This window comes from Vitis riparia, chromosome 7 (assembly GCF_004353265.1).
Source record: "Vitis riparia cultivar Riparia Gloire de Montpellier isolate 1030 chromosome 7, EGFV_Vit.rip_1.0, whole genome shotgun sequence".
Classification (NCBI taxonomy): domain Eukaryota; kingdom Viridiplantae; phylum Streptophyta; class Magnoliopsida; order Vitales; family Vitaceae; genus Vitis; species Vitis riparia.
This window is the reverse complement of record NC_048437.1, coordinates 10,725,913-10,751,938: the sequence shown is the minus strand read 5'-3', so window position 1 is coordinate 10,751,938 and position 26,026 is coordinate 10,725,913. Positions and strand designations below refer to the sequence as shown.

At 33.1% G+C, this 26,026-nt stretch overlaps 2 protein-coding genes and 1 pseudogene across 7 annotated transcripts; 1 reads left to right on the top strand and 2 right to left on the bottom strand.

The window, feature by feature from the left end:
- Window positions 1–964: 964 nt before the first annotated feature.
- On the bottom strand, window positions 965–8,273 carry LOC117919408 (chloroplast envelope quinone oxidoreductase homolog). Of its 6 annotated transcripts, XM_034836602.1 has the most exons (6): window positions 8,058–8,072; window positions 7,002–7,081; window positions 6,827–6,889; window positions 6,418–6,559; window positions 3,069–3,160; window positions 965–1,879 (listed from the first exon to the last, which is right to left on the bottom strand). In XM_034836602.1, the coding sequence occupies exons 3-6, from the start codon at window positions 6,848–6,850 to the stop codon at window positions 1,190–1,192; spliced, it is 948 nt and encodes a 315-aa protein (XP_034692493.1). In that variant the 5' UTR covers window positions 6,851–6,889; window positions 7,002–7,081; window positions 8,058–8,072; the 3' UTR covers window positions 965–1,189. The 6 variants fall into 6 exon arrangements, with proteins under 6 accessions (XP_034692493.1, XP_034692494.1, XP_034692496.1 ...); XM_034836603.1 differs by lacking the exon at window positions 7,002–7,081 and having other exon boundaries at window positions 8,058–8,273; XM_034836605.1 differs by lacking the exons at window positions 6,827–6,889; window positions 7,002–7,081 and adding an exon at window positions 7,406–7,511 and having other exon boundaries at window positions 8,058–8,271.
- Window positions 8,274–10,849: 2,576 nt separating this feature from the next.
- On the top strand, window positions 10,850–13,076 carry LOC117918033 (annotated as a pseudogene).
- Window positions 13,077–17,514: 4,438 nt separating this feature from the next.
- On the bottom strand, window positions 17,515–24,704 carry LOC117919407 (chloroplast envelope quinone oxidoreductase homolog). Its single transcript, XM_034836598.1, has 4 exons — window positions 24,541–24,704; window positions 22,904–23,045; window positions 19,502–19,593; window positions 17,515–18,514 (listed from the first exon to the last, which is right to left on the bottom strand). Exons 1-4 carry the CDS (start codon window positions 24,604–24,606, stop codon window positions 17,825–17,827), a joined length of 990 nt encoding a protein of 329 aa, XP_034692489.1. The 5' UTR covers window positions 24,607–24,704; the 3' UTR covers window positions 17,515–17,824.
- Between the last annotated feature and the right edge of the window lie 1,322 nt (window positions 24,705–26,026).

Below are 26,026 nucleotides of genomic sequence, written 5' to 3'. Positions count from 1 at the left end.
AATTGAATTAAGTCATTTGTTGAAATAAATTGACATTTTCTTATTTAAATAAACAAACTGAAATCATTAATTCAAACTTCTTTAATAAAATCCTTTGAAATTTCTTGAATTTTTTTTTAAATATCTTTTTTTTATTATTATTTCAATAAATCATTTTGTATAATACTCTTGTCATTTATTTTGTGCATTCTTGTAATTAGATTTTATCATAATCTATGTGTATATTGTTTTATTCCTTTAATCTTAATATTCATGATTAATTAATTAATTGTCATAATTCCCTTAATTCGTTTAGTAGAGACCATAGATATACAAACTTAGAGGAGTGCTACGGCTCTCCAACATAACTTTCTAATAGGTAACCTAATCCTTGAATTCAGACTTGGTTTTTGTAGACACGTCTTTTCTAAAATAAGGAGTCTTATAAGTTTTCTTTCTTATTTTGTTTTCCCTTTAAAAAAAAATAAAACAAAAATAAGTGACTTCCAAAATAAGGAGTCTTACAGGTTTTTTTTCTTATTTTGTTTTCCCTTTAAAAAAAATAAAACAAAAATAAAGTGGCCATGTCTTTTTTTTAAAAAAAGAAAAATCAATATTTCACAAATTAATAAAAAGTGAGTATCCCCATTCAAATGGGAACGCACATGAAAAATGTGGATCCACACAACTTTTACTATTAGGAAAAAAATGGTCAAAAAATGTTGTAAATAAAAATTTTAAATTAAAAATTATTGTAAACTATATATAGTATTATTTTCAATTTATTTCTTTTTCCATTCTCATTTTTATTTTAAATTTACATTCCTAAACATGTAGAAACACAAAAATCAAAATCACCATACTCAAAACAGAATGAAAACAAAATATTCATTTTCTTTCTCATTCCTAAGGTTATTCTCGAAACTATATCCATGGAAGAACCTTATTAGCAAAAGCAGCACCCCACAGTATAAAACAAGGGAAAGAAAAAGAAAGGAAAAATGAAACCCATGACCAAACATGACAAAAGCTTATACAACTTACAAATATGAATAAAAGACGCACACATTTACAATAACCAGTCTGCTAAGCGTGAGGCAGAAGCAAACATCATCAAATACCTTGTTCTAATGCAAATAATTATTACCTAACCCTCGCATGCTACATCACACCTTTTTCATTAGGCATATTAGAGTTGATATAACCACGCTTAAGGCTCGACGATGATCTTCCCAGTAGCATGGCCATCGATGCTCTTGGCCCAAGCATCTTCAGCCTTGCTCAGGGGATGTTTCGAGTCGATCACTGTCTTAAGCTTCCCTTCCTTCACCAACCCAACAAGACACTCCAGGTTCTCCTTCTTGGGAGATAAAAGCAAGGGCACCAGCTGCTTCTTAGAGAAAGTGAGTTTCTTCATAGCAAAAGTCAGCATCGTACTGGCAGTAGGAGTGATATCTATTACCTTCCCATTTGTGCTTAAGTTAGGCTCGAAGGTGGACCAGGGAATGCCTGTTGCACAGTGGATTACAAAGTCAAATGTCCGACCAGATGGGCTCTTGAGGGCTGCACCATCTGGGGTCTTGTAGTCCAGAACCTCATCGGCCCCTAAGCTCTTGACTAAATCAATGTTTCGTGCTCCACAAGTGGCAGTAATGTGTGTGTTTCCCAGCTTTGCGAGTTGAACAGCATAGTGACCGACCCCACCTGATGCAGCTGTGATTAGGATGTTTTTCCGTGGGCCACTTCCATCAAGGTTGATGCCTACCACCTGGGTGAGGGCCTGGTGAGCTGTAAGACCTGCAATGGGCAAGCCTGCGCCTTCAGCTGCTGACACTTCAGAAGGCCTGGAGACTGTCAAGTTCTCTTTAGCCACGGCAAACTCTGCTAGTCCACCTCCGCTCTGTCATCAATACCCAGAGCTTCAAGATTAGTAAACAAAAAGTATAAATCCTTTTATATTTATGCAAATCTTGTTTTCTCACTCTGGAGAGCAGGGATGGTCTAATGCTATTCTTAAGTTGTGGGTGGATATCTACTTCAACTTGTGTTAACCTCATTATTATAACAAATTTCTTATCCGACTTCATCCTGCCCTTTGATCATTTTTTTCCTTAGTCTATGCTTGATTTTTGTCTATAGTGACTCCTACCGATTCTGTGTGTTCCCTACTTGTAGAAGAAATGAATAAATGATTTACGTAATTGTGAAGAATCAAACCACCGGGGTTCTGACTTGTGCCTAGAAGTGCTTTCATTTTGCCTAATAAAATGAAACACTGATTTTTCGTTTGAAGTTACAGGATTCAATAAAATGGAGATCAGAGGACTTGGTTCTTATTTGCTTTATCTAAGCCAGCCAATTGAGGTAGTGGTAGAGGAAGGGCAACTTCCCTTTCTTTGGATGCAGAGAGAGAGAGGTAAAGATATATCCACATTCTACTCTACTTTTGAGGGAAAGTTGATTCTTTGGAGAAAAAAGACAACCGGTGCCTTCTAAGAACCTTTATCATTAATGTTTACATTTTGACTAGACCTCATTATTGAACTGTATACCAATGCCAAAAGTGGCAAGAAAAGGTGTATAGTTTAGCCATAAACAATATAGCCAATTCATTAGATATGTCCTTCCACCATTGGGTAGGATAATTTTCCTAATCCTGGTGTTTTGTTTTTCATGGCAATTGACACACAATTCAGAAAATACTTCTCTCATTTTGAGAGAAAATATCCTCTCTCATATCCTTTAGTGATAAATTTTCCCTTTCTATCTAATAATTAAAAAAAGAATTATTGACTATGCCTGCCAATTGATGAATTACCACATGTTGGCAATAGATTAAGTATCATTTTCTTTTAACCCAGAAAAAAGAATCAAGGGCATTTTGGAATGTCCAGATTACTTAAAATATTTTTATGCTAGTATCTGCATGGACCAGAACCAAGATACACAAATCTATGGTATATCTCATAGATGGCTAGAAACAAAAGTGATTGATCATATTGCAAATTTCTCACTATAATAATGCAGATATCACCCAACATGAGATCATATAGAGTTGAACAGAACCTTAAAATCAGGCTGTTACTTACAAATTGGCTAAGTATGGAAACAACTTTGTCACCAGCTTTGAAATCTTTGACTCCAGATCCAACCTCCACCACCTCTCCGGCCACATCAGTAACTGCTCCAACAAGGAAGAGAGTAAGTTAGAATCACAACATAAATTGCTAAAAACTAAACAGCTAATAGGTATGAGGTGATTAAACAAAGTGTCAGATGAAACTGATATCAATTAGGCTGTCTAAGGGTTTCCTTTAACACTTGAACAAAACCCACACCCCCCCCCCCCCCCCCCCCCCCCCCAATTGCTTTCCCACTGATTATTCTCTGATCTGGACAGTATACATGTACACTGATAATATCCCATGCAACCAGCTTCAGAAAAAGCCCCTATTTGTCCCTTTCCCAATTCTCATCTCTATCACTGTGGATACTTTAAAGCTACCCATGGGGGGATTCTCAAATATAACTGCATATCCAGTCATCCAAAATTTTCTATCTTTGACTAATAAGAAAAAGGACAGGAGCACATTTTTAAAAAGGTGCGTGCAAATTTAGTTAGCCACAAAGGCAAGATGTAATGTCCATAAAACATTACATAAAACAGTAGTTTCAAAGGTGAGAGCATTCTGCTACAAGTTTTGCTTCAAGTAAGGTAAGGCACAGGCTCCAAGATATATGCCTTTGAAGCATTATGCAAGTTTTGCTTCCAGTAAGGTAAGAGGCAAGGTCCAAGGAATAAGGAATAAGACTGATGATTTTTATTTTATAAAATCAAAATGTTAGATTATCCAATAAGAAAGGTAAAAGAACATATAAATATTTCTTACATAAAACTTTTTATTAGTTTATACAAGGATTAAATACAGAAATGCCTCAACTAGATACTGTTGAATCAAGAAACATGGTTTATTTACAACAAAAAAATAAAATGAAATAAGAACATGATTAAAGAATTACTGAATACAAACAAATAACCAAAGAAACATGGTTGCATTTACAGAATTAAAACAATTTAAATAATCGATCACAAAAATTTACCCCTCAATAGACATTGTGTGATAAGTGAAGAAAATGCATGTTTTAACCTGTTATGGTTCAGAAGGCTTATGCCTAAATAGACAGTTAATTCTAAATCCTGAGCAATATAGTCCTATGCATATTGAAATGCCGCAAGAGATATTAACTAAATGTATCAAAATCTAGAAGAGTTTGTACTAAAATGAGATACCAAATATAGATTAAACAGTAACAACTAAATTAAGTCTTATTGGTTTGATTTTGTGCATGGATTTTATAACACACATAGAGATCAAAACACATGACTGATAGTCCATAGCTAATAATTCCACATAGCTCTGAACACATAAAAATGACGAGAACGTAAATGCATGGCTCTGGATCTATCAAAACAAGGAGAACGTAGAAACGGCTTAAAATAATAGTTCCACATAACAAAGAGAATGTAAAAACATCTAACATAAAATATAAATGAAACATAGAACTCTAATTCTACACTGTCCATAAAGATAATCAAAACCCTATAATAGAAAGAAGGTCCTGAAAGTCCAAATCCATCTCCAGGAAATGATCTCCCCCAAAAGGTTGTGCCTTACAGTTGCCACAACCATGCTTCAATAATCTAAGATTGTCCTAATAAAGACTCATCCAACTGACTTTACAAAGCATGATTTGTATTTGAAATCCACATAATATCTACTCTCTAATGATAACAGAAGCTCAGCCAGCTGATCACACTGTTTTCCCATGTCTTTAATGCATTACAACATGTCTTCTAATAGTTGCAATTAGATTGGCAAATAAGTCTTATGATGAAAATTTCAACTTGAATGATCTTGTGGAAACGTCACATTATGGTCTTCTTAGAGCCACATTCAGGAGGAATTAATGGAGAGTCATTCCAAGAATAGCTTTCTTTCCAGAATTTACAGGAAGTATTTCCCTATAATTCCAGCCACAGATCACATAAAACCATCATCATTCTAATCCTTATTCAACCAATAGACTCAAATTCCACCTTTTCCTCCATAAACCCCTAAAGCAGAAGCCCTCAATCCCCATTATTTTATTGTACACAGCTACTTCAAGGATTGTCCTGCATCATTTCAACCCTAAAACTTGCTAAACTTGGAATTGAACACTTTTTGTTTGAATTGATTTATTTGACACATCTAAATCCTTGAAAACTCATGTTTTACTTTGATCTAGTGGTTGTTTGTGCACAATAGCTGTTTTAAGTAGCTGCATGATTGCATTGGAAAGGTTAAAATTTGTAATGCTAGTGAAGCTAGTTCTGGGTGTTATAGTTCAGTCTTATTTTTTCTTTTTCTTCACATATTAAAAGAAATTAATTTATGTGGGTTCCCAACAACTAAAAACTTATTTTGAGTTTTTCTGTGTCTAAAACAGAGAATTCTTCTGTTTTCAGGGAAACTTGTTGTAAATCCAATAATGGAAGAAACCTGCTCTTTGCTTTAAGAACTTTTAATTCAAATTTGGTTGCCATGGTCTCCGTAATCTAATTTTTGCTGTTAAGATCCCATGCCCTATTCTACTAGAACAACCTGGAAAAGGAAATCACTTCCTCAGACCGCATCATTGAATTCTTGGGTGTTTTCCTAAATAATTTTGGAAGGCTCTGTTCACTAGAAAAAATTCCTAGTTACCAAAATTACTTCTCTTGATTACCAGGAATCCATGATTTACAAGCAATTTCATGCGATGTGAATATGCTTAATTATGCTCTGATTTAATTTAACTAAGTAAACCCTCCATGATATATTAGGCTATGAGTATAAATTATCTTATATGGGAAGATGTAGAGTGCCTAATACCTTCCCATTGCATACTATTGTTTCCAATTCACAAATAGTAAAGGGACTAGAACCTTATCCAGGTTATTGGAGACAGTCCCCTAGAAACTCAAATTAAAAAGTGATTCCACTCTTTCTGCTACTTGCATGGTAGCAGCACTCTAAGATTCACAACTAGGGTTGGAGTCCCATAGGATGACGAAGAAGAGAATGTTGAAATACAGATGATGCAAGAATAGGATTGAAGATGACTTGGAAAAGAAAACAATAAGGATATAAATCATGTTAAAGACACTGTAGACTATGCTGAAAAAGAGAATTTTCCATGATTTACAATAAGGATATCCATGATTTACAGAATTTTCCTCATTATGAAGAAAAAGAGCTTAAAAATTCAACACAATTACATGATAACTCATACAGTTGAGGCATAATATAACACATGTCAAAAAGAGTCAAGAGGATTAATAAAAAGAAAATCAATAGAAAGAAAATAAAAGTAAAAAGGAAATTCAAATATAAACCATAGCCAACAGTTGATTACCTGGTATGTGAGGGAATTTGCGAGGAAAAAGAGGACGCAGCATGCCTTTCTGCATTTTCCAATTTATTGGATTTAGGCTTGCTGCTTCCAATTTCAGCAAAACCTCATCTTTAGCAGGAGCTGGAACTGGAACCTCAACATGCTGCACTCATAGAAATATAAGTATTAGCTCCAAAGGCAGCTTGAGAAATCTTTTGACAGGTTTATGAGTTCAAGTTCCATATTTTTCCTTTACCCTTCCAGAAAAAAATTGTCATATTCTAAATTTTCACTAGTGTCTTCATTGTTCAGAGAGTTTGTGAGCTTGCTATCTTTACTAAAATATGAAAACCCGAGTTATAAAAGTTACACTAGAAGTATCCTCAAATTTCTTAATCCAGCCCTTCATAACAGCTAGATCAAATGTTACCTCTCTTATTTTGTCCAAATGCATGAAAAGCACTTGTTTAAGCCTTCCTTCTAAGCTTCAATTCTGATCCACCAAAAACTAATTTGTGAGTTGTTTTTCAGATAACATTTGATGCTAAAGGTAGTCAAATCAGTTCCATTTTCTTAAAATCAAAACTAAAAGCTATAATTTTGACCTTTTGAAACCATTATTTCAAGTCCCAACTGCAAACAAAAGGCGTCACGAGCATGAATGCATCAGGTCCCTACAAATTGCCTGAAAGTTCCCAAGTTTTAATGCCAAAATTGGCCTAAACAAGCATGAGAACGGCAATTAGGAAATTTTTGAGAGGTTAGAGCATGAAATCCACAATGATAAACACCCAAGGAGAACCACATTTGATTTCCACAGTGCCAATTCCTATTCTCTGAAAAATCTTCTTCTACTCTGCTTCCAAATTTTCCACACCTCTCAACAAAGGCCTCTTCTAATGATTTGAAGACCAATTGATTCTAACAACTGATTGCAAAATGGCCCTCAGATTGTCTTATGTCAAAAGATAAGGCAGCATTCTTTAAAAACTCCAATGAAGATTCTTACTCAACACAAATCCATTCTCCAAAGCAGTGTGTATCTTGGGATTAGAGACAGTCAATCAGAGAATGCCAAACGAACACAGTGACTTTGTTGCTTCTTATATGATTCCCTTGTATAAAATTAGAAAATGATATAAAAAAGGGGTCATCATTCAAACCCAACAATTCCCCCTTTTTCACATGAAACAAGTGGGAATACAAAATCACTAAATACCATGAAAAAGTAAATGGAATCAAACAGAAATGCTATGGAGTACAAATCATCACCAGAGAAATAAAAATGTAGAGAAAAAATGGAAACCCACAAAACTGAGAATTTCTTGAGGAACTAAAAAAAAAAAAAAAAAATCAAAAGCAAAACCCTTTTTTTTTTACTTGAAACAAGTAGGAAGAAAAAAATCGCTAGAGCTATAATAAAAAATAAAATACAAAACATAATAAACCTAAATGATTCAATCACAAAGAAAATCAAACCCACCTCACAGTCCTCAAAAATAATAAAAGAACTCTTAAAGATAAATCCAACACTATTATTTGGATTGAGAGAAGGATATGAATCTAGTGTAACTCAAAAGCAAACCCAATTGATTCAATCACAAAGAAAATCGAAAACCCACTAAAAAGAAGCAAAACTCAAGAGGAGATAAAAAAAGTACCTCCAGCCCAGCAGCTCCGCCGCCATAGCCTCTATACCAAACCGCGCGCATGAGCTTGGCAGCCATATCTAGAAAGAAAAAGAGAGAGCGTGAAGGAAGATGAACAACAAAGAGACAGTGAAAGAAGCAATCAGAGTGTTGTGGGCAACGTGATTAGCAAGCGTATTGCGATATGGAGGATACGCTTCCACGAACTGCCATACATGGATAAGCCTCCGTCATTTTGAGTGGGGTTTGCACGTGATTTGGGGGGAATATCCACGGTTGGTGAGTCATACTTTTCAAATTTCATAAAATATTTGGAAATAAATCCTTCAAATATGGCAACTGATTTCCATTAACTTCATATTTTCATGGGTTAGGTAAACGGAGATTTCCATAATTTTGATGCTTTTATCCGTTAATCACAATGCACTCGTCCTAATCCATCCAAAACCCAAGCTTATGTTTGGCTTCAAAGAAAAAGTTTTGAGGAAAAAAACAAATTAAGTGTTGGTTTTGTTTGTTTGGGTTTTTTTTTTTTTTTTTCTGTTTTAAATTAGAATTTTTTAAATAAAAAAAAATAAAAATAGAGATTTGTTTTGGGAGAATTACCATATCAGTTGCGTTGAATGTAATAAGAATCATAAAGGATCATCTATTTTAATAAATCTTTAAAATGCCTCAAAAATACAAAAGGTAAAATATATCATCACACTTTTTTATCTTAAAGTCAAAGATATCCCAACTTTATCATTTTTTTTATTTTGTCTTTTCTTTATTTTTTTTTTCTTTTATTATTATTATTATTATTATTAACTATTAGCCCAATTCTCTTAATCATGTTTTCATGATAACAAACTATGGTCAAGTTGTTAATTATTTTTTAATTAAAAAAATTTCAAGTTTTAGTTTGGAAATTCAAAAGAATATTCAAGAATTTCATCATATGACTTATGGATGTAAGGTTGAGACATATAAAAAACCTTTTAACCTTAGGAAACGCATTTATGATGAATGCATGGGTGCACTTAGGATTTTTATATCTTTTCGTGCATCTTTAAAAACTCAGCATATACATTGAAGTTAAATTTCGATTAAAACCCAAGTTTTAACATATGAACCTTAGGTAAATCGTTTCAAATTTGACATATTCATTGATCTAAAGACCTTACATAAGTGTTAGAAATGAAAAGAATAGAAAAAAATAGATTTTCAAGTCAAAATAGGAGACTGGTCAACTAGCTCAACCTGTTAGTGTACCAGTTGATCGGTTATGCCTTCCTGATTGAGAGATGAAAAAAAAGTTTCTTTCTCTTCAAGTAACTATGCATTCCCGATCAATGAGTGAGTCATCCCAGTTGATGTCTGGTTGAGGCCCAATGAAAGCCCAACGGTCACCCACCATGCATTTATTGCCTAATGGCTAATCGACCAATCGACCCCAAACTCGATCGATCGAGACTACTTTTTAGCATTTTGGCTCTTAGGGCTAAAAACCTATAAATTGACAATTCCACTTCATTCATGAGCATGAGAACACATGCATTCAATTATTTAATTATTTGCTCTTCACCTAAAAGCTCTCATCCTTTTCTTAGTGCATTAAATTCTCACTTGCATATTCTTTGAGTGTACCCTTATTATTCTTCCTAACATTTGAGCCTTCATTGAACTAAGTTAAGAGTTTTCAATCTGTACTTTGTCTTCGTTGAACTAAGTTGAGAGGTTTCAATACTTTTAGTGTTTTTTGTGAAAGTGACAAGCTTCAAGTTAGTAAAGACTTGAAGGGATTGTGCAATAGCTCATTGAAGTCAAAATCAAAGTGTAAAGGTATTGGAAGCTTGGTTTAAGCTTCAAGGATAGTGAAACCCTCACTCGGTTAAAAGCTTGAAAAGAGTGGATATAGGCAAAGGGTGTCAAACCACTATAAAATCTGTGTTTGCTTTTTATAACCCTATCTCATTATATTTGTACCTTTTTTGCTTGAATTTATTATGTTTGAATTTTTTTTTTTAAACCCAATTCACCCATCTTGGGTGTTTTCCTAATTAAAATTAGCCTTTATTTTCTCATTAACATATCAAATAAGAATAATATTAATACTAATATATATAATTAATCATAAATTATTTCTATAATTAAAAAGCAAGTTTATTATATTTTTTATTGTAAATATTTCATAAGTAAATGTTACAACATTTTTTTTATGTTTTTATTAAATAGATTTCAAAATTTTTGAATTGTTTGACTTTATAATATAGCTATTAAAAAATTATTATACTAAAAAATCATTTTTATAATTATTAAAAAATAAAAATAAAAGCATGTCATAATGTATTGAACTTTTAGTATACTTATATTGTAAGTTCTATACATAAGTATTGTAACTATAATTCTCATTTTTTTTTTCTAATTATTATTATTATTATTATTATTATTATCAATAACCTACCAAATAAGAATAATATTAATAACAATACATATAAATAATATAATAATTAATTAATAAATTATTCTTTTAAAAATATTATAAATAATTTATCCAAAATAATAATAATAATATATAATGTAATAATTTTAAAAATTATAGTTTCATTCCAATAATTAAAAATGTAAAGTTATTATATTATTTATTATATTGTAGACCCCTATTTGGAAAACCATTCTTTTACTCCATTTGGCTTTTGCCAATATGGTGGAGGTTTTTTTTTTTGGAAAGCACTGTTGCACTTTGAGGAGCACTCAGGATGAGCTAGGCGTTTCATTTTAGAAGTGAGGGATGGCTTCTAGGTGAGCTACATGCATGGGACATGTGGCAAGGACGCTACCACCTTGCCATGGTGGTGGTTGAAGATGGAGACCCTTTTGCTGAAGGGTGAGTAGTGGAATGGGTGGGAGCTTGCAAGAGAAGAAAAACAGAGGATGATGGCTGGAATAAAGACATTTTGGGAAAGAAGCAGAGTGGGTGGAGGCTTGGATTTAGAGCAAAAACAAAGGAGTACCAATGGGAGGAAGAGACAAGACTTTTTACAGAGAGCTTGAGAAGGGGGTAGTTGGAGCTAGCTGGATTTCAGGTAGGGGGAGATTTTTCGAGGAGAGTTTGAGAAAGTGAGTTGGAAGCTAAGCTCGAGGAGAGACCTATCAGGTATGGTCGCAACGTTTTTCTTGTTTCCGATTCTCTTCACTATTTTGCTCCATTTTCTATTGATTTTTTTTAGCATTATTGTGTTGATTGAGAGTAGGTGTTGAGGATTACACGTTTGTTCCAACTTATCTCTAAGTTGTTTTAATTGTGCTCTAGTGTGTTCACTTCTTTTATTTGGTTTCATTGGGTTTGATTTTGCTCTGTTTTGGTTTCTTTGTAAGACGCTTGCAACCTTTTTATTTATTTATTTATTTTTAAAGTCCATTTTGGTCTCTCCCACTAATTAGCAAACTCACTGATGACCCATGAAAGAGAGCTTCATTTGGTGTTTTCCTTACTTATTTCTATGTTTTATCTCCATGGTCTCCTTCCCATTTTTGTCTTCCCCTATTAATGGTAACTTTCCTGGTAATACATGGGTTTGCTTCATCGGCAAGCATAGTGCAAGCTTGTGGTTGAGGTTCACGAGAGAAACAAATTGCATTTCATATGCTAAACTCAGCCAAATCTTGAGAGGTCCGGCCATTTCTTCAAGAAAAGCAAGCCTACTGACATGCAGTAGGAACCAACACCAAGATGATAATTTCGTCTTTAAAAAGAGTTCCAAAAGTCAGAATTAAGGTCTATTATCCCGATAGTTGAGACAGGTTCTTCATTATTGGTGATCCAAATGGAAAACTCTCGTCTCTGCTAGTGCTTCCCATGTAAGATATAATTCCAATTGACAAAGTGACACTAAAGATACGCCATTGGATGCTGTAAATTTGGTGAGGAGGCCATCTGTGAAAGGACACACTATAGATGGTGAAGTGGTTTGATTGAGGAGGAGGAAGACTTTCAACAAGGAGGTTTTTGAGACAGGGTGAAAACAGGGAGTTATTTTGGGAAGCAGAAGGAATGAGAGGTTGTGACAAAAGTTATTTTTGAGAGAAAGAAGCAAGGAAAGAAATGGCCGAAAGAAAAAAAGTTGAACAAGCTTCACTTGAGGAGCTCAGTCGAAGGTGATTCTCGAGAAAGAAAGAGTAAGTTGATTATTAGCTCAGATTTAGGCAAAGACAGTTCCGTGGGGTATTTGTACGACACTTAGGGAGTTTCCTCCATTTTTTGTCTCGAGAGCTGTAAACTTTAGTGATGCTAGAACTATGGGCTTCTAGTTTGTTGGGAAAGTTGTTTATACTGCAATATGGGTGGTTGTTGTTTCATTGTTTATGGAGTTGCTGGGTTTTTCCACCCATAAATGGCTAACTGTTGGGGGCCTTGGCACAGTATTTCTCACCCTTGTTGGTCGTAAGATATTCACAAATTTCCTTTCAAGCGTAATGATCCATGTAACACAACCATTTGTTGTGAATGAATGGATTCAAACAAAGATTGAAAGTTATGAAGTTTTTGGGACTCTTGAGTATGTGGGTTGGTGGTCACCGACAATCATAAGAGGCGATGATTGGGAAGAAGTTCACATTCCAAACCACAAATTCACAGTGAATGTAGGCAGAAGACCCATTGGCATATCAAGACTCACGTTGCCATTAGCCACTTGGACGCCAATAACATTAATAATATTGTAGTTGATATGCGTAAGGTTTTAGCCAAAAATCCTTAAGTAGAGCAACAAGGTTGCATGGAAGAATGTTTATGGACTATATTGATCCGGAGAACCAGGCTTTTCTTTATTTTGGTATCGTGCTTTGTGAAAACCCCACGTTTTGAAGAGTACCTTTGTGTGAAAGAAAGCAATACTCTTAGATCTTCTCAGAGTTGTCAACCATCATCAAGCTCGTCTTGCAATACCCATTCGTACGGTTCAGAAAGAATACAACATAACTGACATGGAAATGGAAAATATTCCATTTGCTAACGATGATATACAACAAGGTGTCAATCCATATTGATCTTCTGACAAGGACAATCTGTTTGTGTTCAAATCCAACTCTTCCATTCCATCAAGAGGTATTACAGATTTTGCTTCAATCGTCAGGAAATTGGCAACCCAGAATTCTGGCATATGGAAGTTTGATAGAAATGGCACTGTTGATGTCAACGTTGGCTCAAATAGAAGTTCACATGTTTTGGCTAGCTCTCACAATAGTGGACAATGGGGTGGGTTCACTAATGGGGTACTCCCAGTCCCCACTTCTACATGGCCATGCATGGCCACCCCCACTGTACTACCAAAAAGGGTCAAGTGTTCTGCCTTCTTAATTCTTCATCTTTTGATGTTAAAATTTTAATTTTTATAAAAATTTTATTCTCGAATAAGTTTTTAAAATTCCAATTTTCAAAACTTCCATTTTCAAATAATTTTTCAAAATTCCAATTTTCAAATTTAATTTTAAAAATTTCATGCTCAAATAATTTTCCAATTTTCAAATTTAATTTTCAAAACTTCCATTCTCAAATAATTTTCCAAAATTTCAATTTTTAAATTTAATTTTTAAGAAATCTAATTCTCAAATAATTCTTCAAAATTTCAATTTTCAAAACTTTCATTCTCAAGTAATTTTCCAAAAATCCAATTTTCAAAACTTCCATTTTCAAATAATTTTGCAAAATTCCAGTTTTCAAATTTAAATTTTAAGAAATCTCATTCTCAAACAATTTTCAAATTTAATTTTCAAAACTTCCATTTTCAAATAATTTTCCAAAATTCCAATTTTCAAATTTAATTTTTAGGAAATCCCATTCTCATATAATTCTTCAAATTTTCAATTTTCAAAACTTCCATTCTCGAATAATTTTCCGAAATTCCAATTTTCAGCTTCAATTTTCAAATAATTTTCAAAACTTCAATTTTCAAAACTTTAATTCTCAAATAATTTTCAAAACTTTAATTCTCAAATAATTTTCAAAATTTCAATTCTCAAATAATTTTCAAAACTCCAATTTTTAAATTTCAATTTTTTCAAATAATTTTAATTGCATCTTGGTTTTCAAATAATTTTAAGTCGTTCTTTTTCTTCTTCCTTCATTAGGGTTTAAAGTCACTAAAAATCCAGCTTTTAAATAAACTTATTACCTTTTCTTTCAGGTAAGCACTTGCACAAATTTTCCTTGATCTTCAAATAATTTTTCGATTTTCATGATTTTTAATAAGTATGAAAGCAATTTTCATAATTTCAAAATAATGGAATTTGTGGGATTAATTCATGCAAAATAAATTGGGCTTTGGTGGGAGCCCAATATTCATAACATTTCCTTTGAAAGTGATTCAAGTGAATTGCATAATTGACATCGTTTGATTTTGATTGGTTTTGTGTGAGATATTTTACACCTATCATTATGCACTAACCCCATTTCATTGATAGCGCATTTTTACTTGCTGCTAAGATACGATCTCACTACCACTTAGCTTATTCTCATGCTCAATTTGTTTTATTATTTGATCATTTCATTGGTATCCATTAATTTCCTTATCAATTGTCACACTTGCCTCACTTTATTTAGTAGAAACCCGTTTTTAGGGACTTAGAGGGATGCTTCAATCTTTCGGCGTACCTTCCTGATAAGCAACTTGACCCTTGAACCCGACTTTGGTTTTTCATAGACTTGTTTTTCTTTGTTATTTTGTTTTTCCCTTTAAAAATAAAACAAAAACAAAAATAGCGACTTCAAGTCTTTTTCAAAAAATCAAATTTTCACCAAATAATAAAATAAAATAAAAAACGAGTTCACCATCGAATGGGAACGCATCATGCAAAATGAGGTGTCCACATATATATATTTCATAAATTCATTACTAATTTAACAAATATAACTATTAAGAAAATATTACAATTAAAAATAATTTTTGTAACTATTAAAAAGAGAAATTAAGGCATGTTGTAATATATCATCTCATAATGTCTAGTACTTTTAGTGTATTTATGTTATAAGTTAGATATATAAATGTTGTACCTCTATTTTGTAACAAATCTAATAACATTAGAAATGTTGTTGTATTCTACTATATTACTAATATCAATGCACTTTTGTCATACCAATAACTTGGATATAATATTAGTTTATTAAAAATTTTAATAATAAAATTATAATATAAAACAAATATCATAAATATTAATGTGTTAATAATAATAATAATAATAATGTAATTAGTCTTAATGTAGCATATAAAATATAAAAGGCAAAAAAAGAATAATTTTTTAATAAAGTTTTACAAGTCTTAAGAATTAAAAAATAGAAATTATCTTTTAGGTTTCTTTGTAGTACTAATAATAAAAATATAATTGTTAGCCCAAGGGTTCTCCTAATCGGGTTTTGATGATAACAAACCATGGTTAAGTGACTAATTGGTTTAATGATTAAGAATTTCAGGTATAAACTCGAAAATTCATCAAATGACCAAATGGATACAAGATCAAGACACTTGGAAGACTTGTGATCATAGGAAATTAATGTAAGATGAATGCATGAGTGCACTTACGATTTTCACACGTTTCATGCATCTTTGAAAACTCAGTTTATTATTTAAAACATCGATTTCATTAAAACCCGAGTTTTTAACTAATGTACCTTAGGCAAAATGTTTCAAAATTGGCTTAATAATTTACCTAAAGACCTTACCTAAGTGTTAGAAAAGAAAGGAATAAAAAAAATAGATTTTCAAAGCCAAAAAGGCTCAACCGGTCAAGGCTATGGCCAACCAGCTCAACCGGTTGAGGAACCGGTAGATCGGTTGTGCTCGTCCGATCGAGGACCGGTCGAGGGAGGTCAAAAACCTTCTCTCTCTCCTAGTAGCCTTCTCTTCCCGGTCGAGGTGTTTCTCTTATTGGTCGATGTCCGGTCGAGGTCCAGTTGAGGCAACGGTAACCTGTCATGCATTAAATGCTCCAATGGCTAGTGAATCGGTCGACCCCTAGCTCGATTGGACGAGGTTACCTTTTGGTGTTTTTGACTCCCGAGCTTAGAAACCTATAAATTGAGAGCTCCACTTCATTTATTGATAAGAGAACACTTGTATTCAATAGTCTACCTACCTGTTCTTGATCAAAAAGCTCTTATTTCTTTCATAGTGCATTAAATCACCACTTGCATATCCTTTAGTGCACTCTTGTGTGTTATCCTAGCTTTGTCTTGTGTTTGAGTTATCCTTAAGATAGGTTGAGGGATTATATCTTGTAAAAATCTGAGTGTTAAAGCCTTTAAGAGGGTTGAATCTTGAAAAGGTTGTGTAAGAGCCCATTGGAGCCGGAATCCAAGTGTAAGAAGATTGGAAGCTTGGTTGAAGTTTCAAATTAGTGGAACCCTCACTCGGTTAGGAGGTTGAGGAGAGTGGACGTAGGCAAGGAAGTGCCGAACCACTATAAACTCGAGTTTGAATTCTCTAAACTCTATCTCTTTACTTTGCTTATATTTTGTTTAAATTTGTTGTGATTGAAAAGATTTTAAAAACCCAATTCACCACCCCCCCACCCCCCTCTTTTGGGTGTTTTTCTTAACTAAGCATAACCTTTGTTTTTTCAATAATAATATTACTTTTAATATAATATTAAAAATATGAATAATAAATGGAATAATAATCATAAAAATAATAGATAATGTTAATAAGAATGATATTAGTAATAATATGAATAATTTAAAATACCTATATCATAATAATAATAATACCAAATGTAATACTAATATTTTATAATAATAATGCCTAAAAACGTACTAATTATGTCTCACTTAATTTAAAATCAATTTACCTAGTTAAAAGATTTAGATAATATAGTTATGTATATAGGAAAAACCGTAAATTCATAACTCATAATGTTTTAGTTTTTGTATAATATATTTTATGATGATTATATAATTTTTTTTAGTTTCAATTTATTTCTAAAAATTATTAAACTCGATAATAAATTCAATACAAAGTTTCGTTTGATTTAAAATTTATTTCCCAATGAAAATTTTGAAAACATAATGGTCTATGCAAAGGAAAAACAATAGTCATTTTAAATATATATAAATTTGTTTTTGAAAACAAGATATTGTTTTTAAATAAAACGACCAATCCAGCTTTTACTATTAGCCAAAAGGGATCTCAAAAAATGCTTTTGTGGATAAAAATAAAAACCATATTTCAAACTTTGTAGCTTGAGGGTTAATTTAAAAAAAAATATATATATTTCGAACCATATATTGAGTATCATTGTCAATTTATTTATTTTTTCATTATCATTTTTATTTTTACCTAATATTGAAATTTAATCATTCCAAATTTGCATTCCTAAACGCATAGAAACACGAGAATCAAAATCACCAAACTCATTCCTATTCAAGGAAAAACAGGAGAAAAAAATAAATAAATAAAATATTCATTTTCATTTCCCATTTTAACAAAAATGGAAGAAATTTAATGTTCTTCTCAGAAAATGTCATAGGAAGAACCTTATTAGTAAAAGCAGGATCCCTAGTATAAAACAAAGGAAAGAAGAAGAAAAAGAAAAAAAAAAACCCATGACCAAACATGACAAGAGCTTGTACAATTTACAAATATGAACAAAAGACGCACATATGTACAATAACCAGTATGCTAAGCGTAAGGCAGAAGCAAACATCATCAAATACCTTGTTCTAATGCAAATAATTATTACCTAACCCTCGCATACTACATCACATCTTTTTTATTAGCCATATTAGAATTTATATATAATCACGCTTAAGGCTCGACGATGATCTTCCCAGTGGCATGGCCATCGATGCTCTTGGCCCAAGCATCTTCAGCCTTGCTCAGAGGATGTTTCGAGTCGATCACTGTCTTAAGCTTCCCTTCCTTCACCAACCCAACAAGACACTCCAGGTTCTCCTTCTTGGGAGATAAAAGCAAGGGCACCAGCTGCTTCTTAGAGAAAGTGAGTTTCTTCAGAGCAAAAGTCACCATGGCACTGGCGTTAGGAGTGATATCTATTACCTTCCCATTTGTGCTTAAGTTAGGCTCGAAAGTGGACCACGGAATGCCTGTTGCACAATGGATCACAGCGTCGAATGTCCGACCAGATGGGCTCTTGAGAGCTGCACCATCTGGGGTCTTGTAGTCCAGAACCTCATCAGCCCCTAAGCTCTTGACTAAATCAATGTTTCGTGCTCCACAAGTGGCTGTAACATGTGTGTTTCCCAGCTTTGCAAGTTGAACAGCATAGTGACCGACCCCACCTGAGGCAGCTGTGATTAGGATGTTTTTCTCTGGGCCACTTCCGTCAAGGTTGATGCCTACCACCTGGGTGAGAGCCTGGTGAGCTGTAAGACCTGCAATGGGCAAGCCTGCGCCTTCAGCTGCTGACACTTCAGCAGGCCTTGAGACTGTCAAGTTCTCTTTAGCCACAGCAAACTCTGCTAGTCCACCTCCGCTCTGTCATCAATACCCAGAGCTTCAAGATTAGTAAACAGAAAGTATACGTCCTTTTATATTTATGCAAATCTTGTTTTCTCACTCTGAAGAGCAGGGATGGTCTAATGCTATTCTTAAGTTGTGGGTGGACATCAACTTCAACTTGTGTTAACCTCATTATTACAACAAAATTTCTTATCCGCTTCATCTTGCCCCTTGATAAATTTTTTTCCTCAAGTCCTGCTTGATTTTCATCTATAGTGATTCCTACTGATTGTGTGTTCCCTTCTAGAAGAAATAAATAAATGATTTATGTAACTGTGAATACTACAACAGCCGGGGTTCTAACTCGTGTCTAGAAGTGATTTCATTTTGCCTAATAAAATGAAACACTGATTTTTCATTTGAAGTTACAGGATTCACTAAAATAGAGATCAGTGGACTTGGTTCTTATTTGCTTCATCTAAGCCAGCAAAGTGGCAACAAAAGGCGTGTAGTTTTGCCATCGAGAATACAGCCAATTCATTAGATATGTCCTTCCACCATTGGGGTGGATAATTTTCCTAATCCTGGTGTTTTGTTTTTCATAGCAATTGACACACAATTCAGAAAATACTTCTCTCATTTTGAGAGAAAATATCCTCTCTCATAGCTCCCCTTTGTCATAAATTTTCCCTTTTTAGCTAATAATTAAAAAAAAAAAGAATTATTGACCATAGCCTGCCAATTGATGAATTACCACATGTTTGCAATGGAGAAAGTATCATTTTCTTTTAACCCAGAAAAAGAATCAAGGGCATTGTGGAATGTCCAGCTTACTAAAATATTTTTATGCTGGTATCTGCATGGACCAGAACCAAGATACACAAATCTATGGTATATCTTATAGATGGATAGAAACAAAAATGATTGATCATATTGCAAATTTCTCACTATAATAATGCAGACATCACCCAACATGAGATCACATAGAGTTGAACAGAACCTTAAAATCAGGCTGTTACTTACAAAATGGCTAAGTACAGAAACAACTTTGTCACCAGCTTTGAAATCTTTGACTACAGATCCAACCTCCACCACCTCTCCAGCCACATCAGTAACTGCTCCAACAAGGAAGATAGTAAAGTTAGAATCACAACACAAATTGCTAAAAACTAAACGGCTAATCAGTATGAGGGGATTAAACAAAGTGTCAGATGAAACTGATATTAATTAGGCTGTCTAAGGGTTTCCTTTAACACTAGAATAAAACCAACCGTCACATTGCTTTCCACTGATAATCCTCTGATCTGGACAGTATACATTTACATTGGGAATATCAATGGAAATTCCTCCAATTCGTCTTGCAACAGAAATGGTTGAAAATAAAATACGTATCATGAGGCAAAGCAACCAGCTTAAGAAAAAGCCCCTATTTGTCCGTTTCGCGTTTCTCATCTCTATCAGCTGTGAATACTTCAAAGCTACCCATGGGGGGATTCTCAAGTATAACTGTATATCCAGTTGCAATCCAAAATTTTCTATCTTTGACTAATAAGAACAAGGACAGGAGCACATTTATAAAAAAGGAGAGTGCAAATTCAGTTAGCCACAATGGCAGGATGTAATGCCCATAAAATATTACATAAAACAGTAGTTTCAAAGGTGAGAGCATTCTGCTACATGTAAGTAAGGCACAAGGCACCAAGATATCTGTGCTTCCAGAAAGTTAAGATGCAAGCTCCAAGGTATAAGGATTAAGACTATTGATTTTTATTTTATAAAATCAAAATGTTAAATTATCTAATAAGAGAAGTAAAAGAACATATAAACATTTCTTACCCATAAAATTTTTTATTAGTTTATACAAGGATTAAATACAGAAATGCCTCAACTAGATACTGTTGAATCAAGAAACATGGTTGATTTACAACAAAAAATAAAATGAAATAAGAACATGATTAAAGAATTACTGAATATGAACAAATAACCAAAGAAACATGGTTGCATTTATAGAATTAAAACAATTTAAATAATCAATCACAAAAATGTACTCCTCAAGAGACATGGTGTGATAAGTGAAGAAACTGCATGTTTTAACCTGTTATGGTTCAGAAGGGCTATGCCTAATTAGACGGCTAATTCTAAATCCTGAGCCACATAGTGCTATGCATATTGAAATGCCGCAAGAGATATTAACTAAATATATCAAAATCTAGAAGAGTTTGTGCTAAAATGAGATACCAAATATAGATTAAAAAGCAACAACTAAATTAAGTTTTATTGGTTTGATTTTGAGTCTGGATTTTATAACACACATACAGATAAAAACACATGACTGATAGTCCATAGCTAATAATTCCACATAGCTCTGAACAAATAAAAATGACGAGAACGTAAATGCATGGCTCTGGATCTATCCAAACAAAGAGAATGTAGAAACAGCTTCCACATAACAAGGAGAATGTAAAAACATCTAACATAAAAATAAAAAAATAAAAATAAATCTAATTCTACGCCAACCATAAAGATAATCAAAGCCCTAAAATAGAAAGAAGGTCCTGAAAATCCAAACCCATCTCCAGGAAATGATCTCCCCAAAAAAGGTTGTGCCTCACTGTTGCCACAACCATGCCTGAACAATCTAGGATTGTCCTAATAAAGACTCATCCAACTGACTTTACTAAGCATGATTTGTATTTGAAATCCACATAATATCTAGTCTCTAATGATAACAGGAGCTCAGCCAGCTAATCACACTGTTTTCCCATGTCTTTAATCCATTAAAACATGTCTTCAAATAAGTTGCAATTAGATTGGCAAATAAGTCTCTTGATGGAAATTTCAACTTGAATGATCTTTTGGAAACATCACATTATAGTCTTCTTAGAGCCATAATCAGGAGGAATTAATGGAGAGTCATCACTAAATAAGTAAAATCCACTGAGAAGTTTATTTATTTATATTTTATTTTCCACATTGATAAGAATAGCTTTCTTTCCAGAATTTACGGGAAGCATTTCCCTAAAATTCCGGCCATAGATCACATAAAACCATCACCTTTCTAATCCTTGTTCAACCAATAGACTCAAATTCCACCTTTTCCTCCATAAATCCCTAAAGCAGAAGCCCTGACTCCCCATTATTTTATTGTGCAGAGCTACTTCAAGGACTGTCCTGCATCCTTCCAACCCTAAAACTTGCTAAACTTGAAATTGAACACTTTTTGTTTGAATTGATTTATTTGAGACATGTCTAAATCCTTGAAAACTCATGTTTTACTTTGATCTAGCAGTTGTGTGTGCACAATAGCTGTTTTAAGTAGCTGCATGATTGCATTGGAAAGGTGAAAATTTCTAATGCTAGTGAAGCTAGTTCTGGGTGTTATGGTTTGAGTCTTATTTTTTGTTTTTCTTCATATATTAAAAAAAATTAATTTATGTGGGTTCCCAACAACTTAAAACTTATTTTGAGTTTTTCTGTGTCTAAAACAGAGAATTCTTCTGTTTTCAGGGAAACTTGTTGTAAATCCAATAATGGAAGACACCTGCTCTTAGCTTTAAGAACTTTTAATTCAAATTTGGTTGCCATGGTCTCCACAATCTAATTTTTTCTGTTAAGATCCCCATACCTATTACCCTATTCTACTATAACAACCTACAATACAACCTGGAAAAGGAAATACCTTCCTCAGACCGCATCATTGAATTCTTTGGTGTTTTCCTAAATTATTTTGGAAGGCTCTGTTCGCTAGAAAAAATTCTTAGTTACCAAAATTATTTTTCTTGATTACCAGGAATCCATGATTTACGTGCAATTTCATGTGATGTGAATATGCTTAATTATGCTCTGATTTAATTTAACTAAGTAAACCCTCCATGATAAATTTGGCTAAGAGTAGAAATTATCTTATATGGGAAGATGTAGAGTGCCTAATACCTTCCTGTTGCATACTATTGTTTCCAATGCAAATATGGTAGAGGGAATAGAACCTTATCCAGGTTATTGGAGAGAGTCCCTAAAAAACTCAAATTAGAAAGTGATTCCACTCTTTCTGCTACTTGCATGGTAGCAGCACTCTAAGATTCACAACTAGGGTTGGAGTCGCATAGAATGACGAAGAAGAGAATGTTGAAATACAGATGATGCAAGAATAGGATTGAAGATGACTTTGAAAAGAAAACAATAACGATATAAATCATGTTAAAGACACTGGAGACCATGCCAAACACTTGAGCAGTAACAGAATTTTTCTCATTGTGAAGAAAAATAGCTTAAAAATTCAACAAAATTACATGATAACTCATACAGTTGAGGCATAATATAATACATGTCAAAAAGAGTCAAGAGGATTAATAAAAAGAAAATTAATAGAAAGAAAATAAAAGAAAAAAGAAATTCAAATATAAACCATAGCCAACAGTTGATTACCTGGTATGTGAGGGAATTTGCGAGGAAAAAGAGGACGCAGCATGCCTTTCTGAATTTTCCAATCTACTGGATTTAGGCTGGCTGCTTCCAATTTCAGCAAAACCTCATCTTTAGCAGGAGCTGGAACTGGAACCTCAGCATGCTGCACTCATAGAAATATAACTATTAGCTCCCAAGGCAGCTTGAGAAATCTTTTGGCAGGTTTATGAGTTCAAGTTCCATATTTAGCCTTTACCCTTCCAGAAAAAAATTGTCATATTCTAAATTTTCACTAGTGTCTTCATTGTTCAGAGGGTTTGTGAGCTTGCTATCTTTGCTAAAATATGAAAACCCAAGTTATAAAAGTTACACTACAAGATTCCTCAAATTTCTTAATCCAGCCCTTCATAACAGCTAGATCAAATGTTACCTCTCTTCTTTTATCCAAATGCATCAAAAGCACTTGTTTAAGCCATCCTTTTAAGCTTCAATTCTGATTCACTAAAAACCAATTTGCACCTTTGAATTTGTGAGTCCAGCTAACATTTGATGCTATATGTAGTCAAATCAGTTCCATTTTCTTAAACCCAAATTTAATAGCCATAATTTTAACCTTTTAAAACAATTATTTCAAGTCCCAAACAAAAGGTGGCTTTGAGCATCAATACATCAGGTCCCTACAATTGCCTGAAAGTACCCAAGTTTTAATGCCGAAATTGGCCTAAACAAGCATTAGAACAGCAATTAGGAAATTTTGGAAAGGTTAGAGCATGAAATCCACAATGATAAACACCCAAGGAGAACCACATTTGATTTCCACAGTGCCAATTCCTATTCTCTGAAAACTCTTCTTCTACTCTGCTCCTTCCAAATTTTCCACACCTCTCAACAAAGGCCTCTTCTAATGATTTGAAGACCTATTGACTCTAACAACTGATTGCAAAATGGCCCTCAGATTGTCTTATGTCATAAGATAAGGAGGCATTCTTTAACAATTCCAATGAAGATTCTCACTGAACACAAATTCATTCTCCAAAGCAGTGACTTTGTTGATTCTTATATGATTCCCTTGTATAAAATTAGAAAATGATATAAAAATAGGGTGGTCATCATTCAAACCCAACAATTCCCCCTTTTCACATGAAACAAGTGGGAATACAAAATCACTAAATACCATGAAAAAGTAAATGGAATCAAACAGAAATGCAGTGGAATACAGATCATCACCAGGAAAAAAAAATGGTACACATTCCAAACCCACCACATATAAAATAAAACCCCTATAAAATCAAGATAAAAAATTAGATACAAAATGGAAACCGACAAAACTGAGAATTGCTTGAGGAGAAAAAAAAAAAACCAAAATCAAAAGCCCTTTGCTTTTTGTATTTGAAACAAGTGGGAAGAAAAAATCACTTGAACGATAATACAAAAATAAATAAAAAATAAAATAACACCCACAATAAACCCAATTGATTCAATCACAAAGAAAATCAAACCCACCTCACAGTCCCTCTTCTTAGCCTCCATATCACATAAAACTCAAAAATAAAAATAAAATCAACAAAAAGACCAAAAAAAAAAAAAACCAAATAGAAAAGAAGAAATGGAAAACCCACTAAAAAGAAGCAAAACTCAGGAGGAGGAGAAAAATGTACCTCCAGCCCAGCAGCTCCGCCGCCATAACCACTATACCGAACCGCGCGCATGAGCTTGGCAGCCATATCTAGAGGGAAAAAGAGTGTGTGAAGGAAGAGTGGAAGAAGCAATGACAGCTTTGTGGGCCACGTGATTTGGGGATACTATCCACTGATTTCCATTCACTTCATATATTTTCATGGGGTGAACGGAGATTTCAATAAATATGATGCTTTTATCCGTTAATCACAATGCACTCGTCCTTATCCATCCAAAACCCAAGCTTATGTTTTGGCTTCAAAGAACAAATGAAGTGTTTGTTTCTGTTTTTTTTTTTTTTTGTGTTTTAAATTAAAATTTGCTATATATAAAAATATAAATATTTTGTCTTTTTTCTATTTTATTTTTCTCTATTTTTTATTTTTCTTTTCTTATTATTATTATTATTAACTTATCAAATAAGAATAATATTAATACTAATATTTATAAATAATATAATAATTAATCATAAATTATTTTTGATAATTAAAAAATAAATTTATTATATTTTTATTATAAAGATTTCATAAGAAAATATTACAACTGTTGTAAAATAAATAAATAAATAAAAAGAGAAAATGGAAAGTAGAAATGGGAAGAAAATAAAAAATAAATTTTCATTAGAGGTTGCCTTTATATAGGAAGTCACAAAGAGATATACATCAATATAATGATCATCTATAAGTTTCCATAATCCTATAAATTTTCATATTTTATAACACTCATCCTTGGATGATCATAAGAATATGTCTCATTAAAACTTTATTAGGAAAAACCCTATAAGAAAAACCTTAATGAAGGAAAAATAGTATAATATGTTTTTGGATTACTACAACTACCTCATTAAAAACCTTGTCAATAAAACCAATGGGTCAAAACTTGGACTGAAAAAAGAAAAAGAAAAAAAGTATAGTATAATAATATTCTTATCAATTAGCTCCCTCTCATATTAACATGATTATATTGTCTAGTAGTTTAACATGAAGATCTTTGAGTTGACATATTCTAATAAGCTTCTTGAGTATTGCAGTTCACAACACCTTTGTGAATAGATCTGCTAAATTGTCATTTGATCTTACTCGTTGAACAACAATTTCATCACTCCTCTAGTGTTGATGAATGTAAAAGAACTTAGACAATATATGTTTAATTCTATCACCCTTAATGCATACTTTTTTAATTTGTGCAATGCATGCAACATTATCTTCATATAACTTGGTAACATTATCTTTGATGGAGGGTAGTCCACATGTTTCTGTTGTTTGCTTGATTAATCTCCATGATATTGTCATACCACCATAGGTAAATACATACTTGTTTGAGATCGATTTTTGGGGTCTGAAAGATAGTTAGCAACTACATATTCAAACAATTGAGTTTTTGATCATTCCGAATAAACTAGACTTATGTCATTGTAATACATGTTTGGCTCTATTTCAATGTCTCTGAGTTGGTGCAGAACTATAT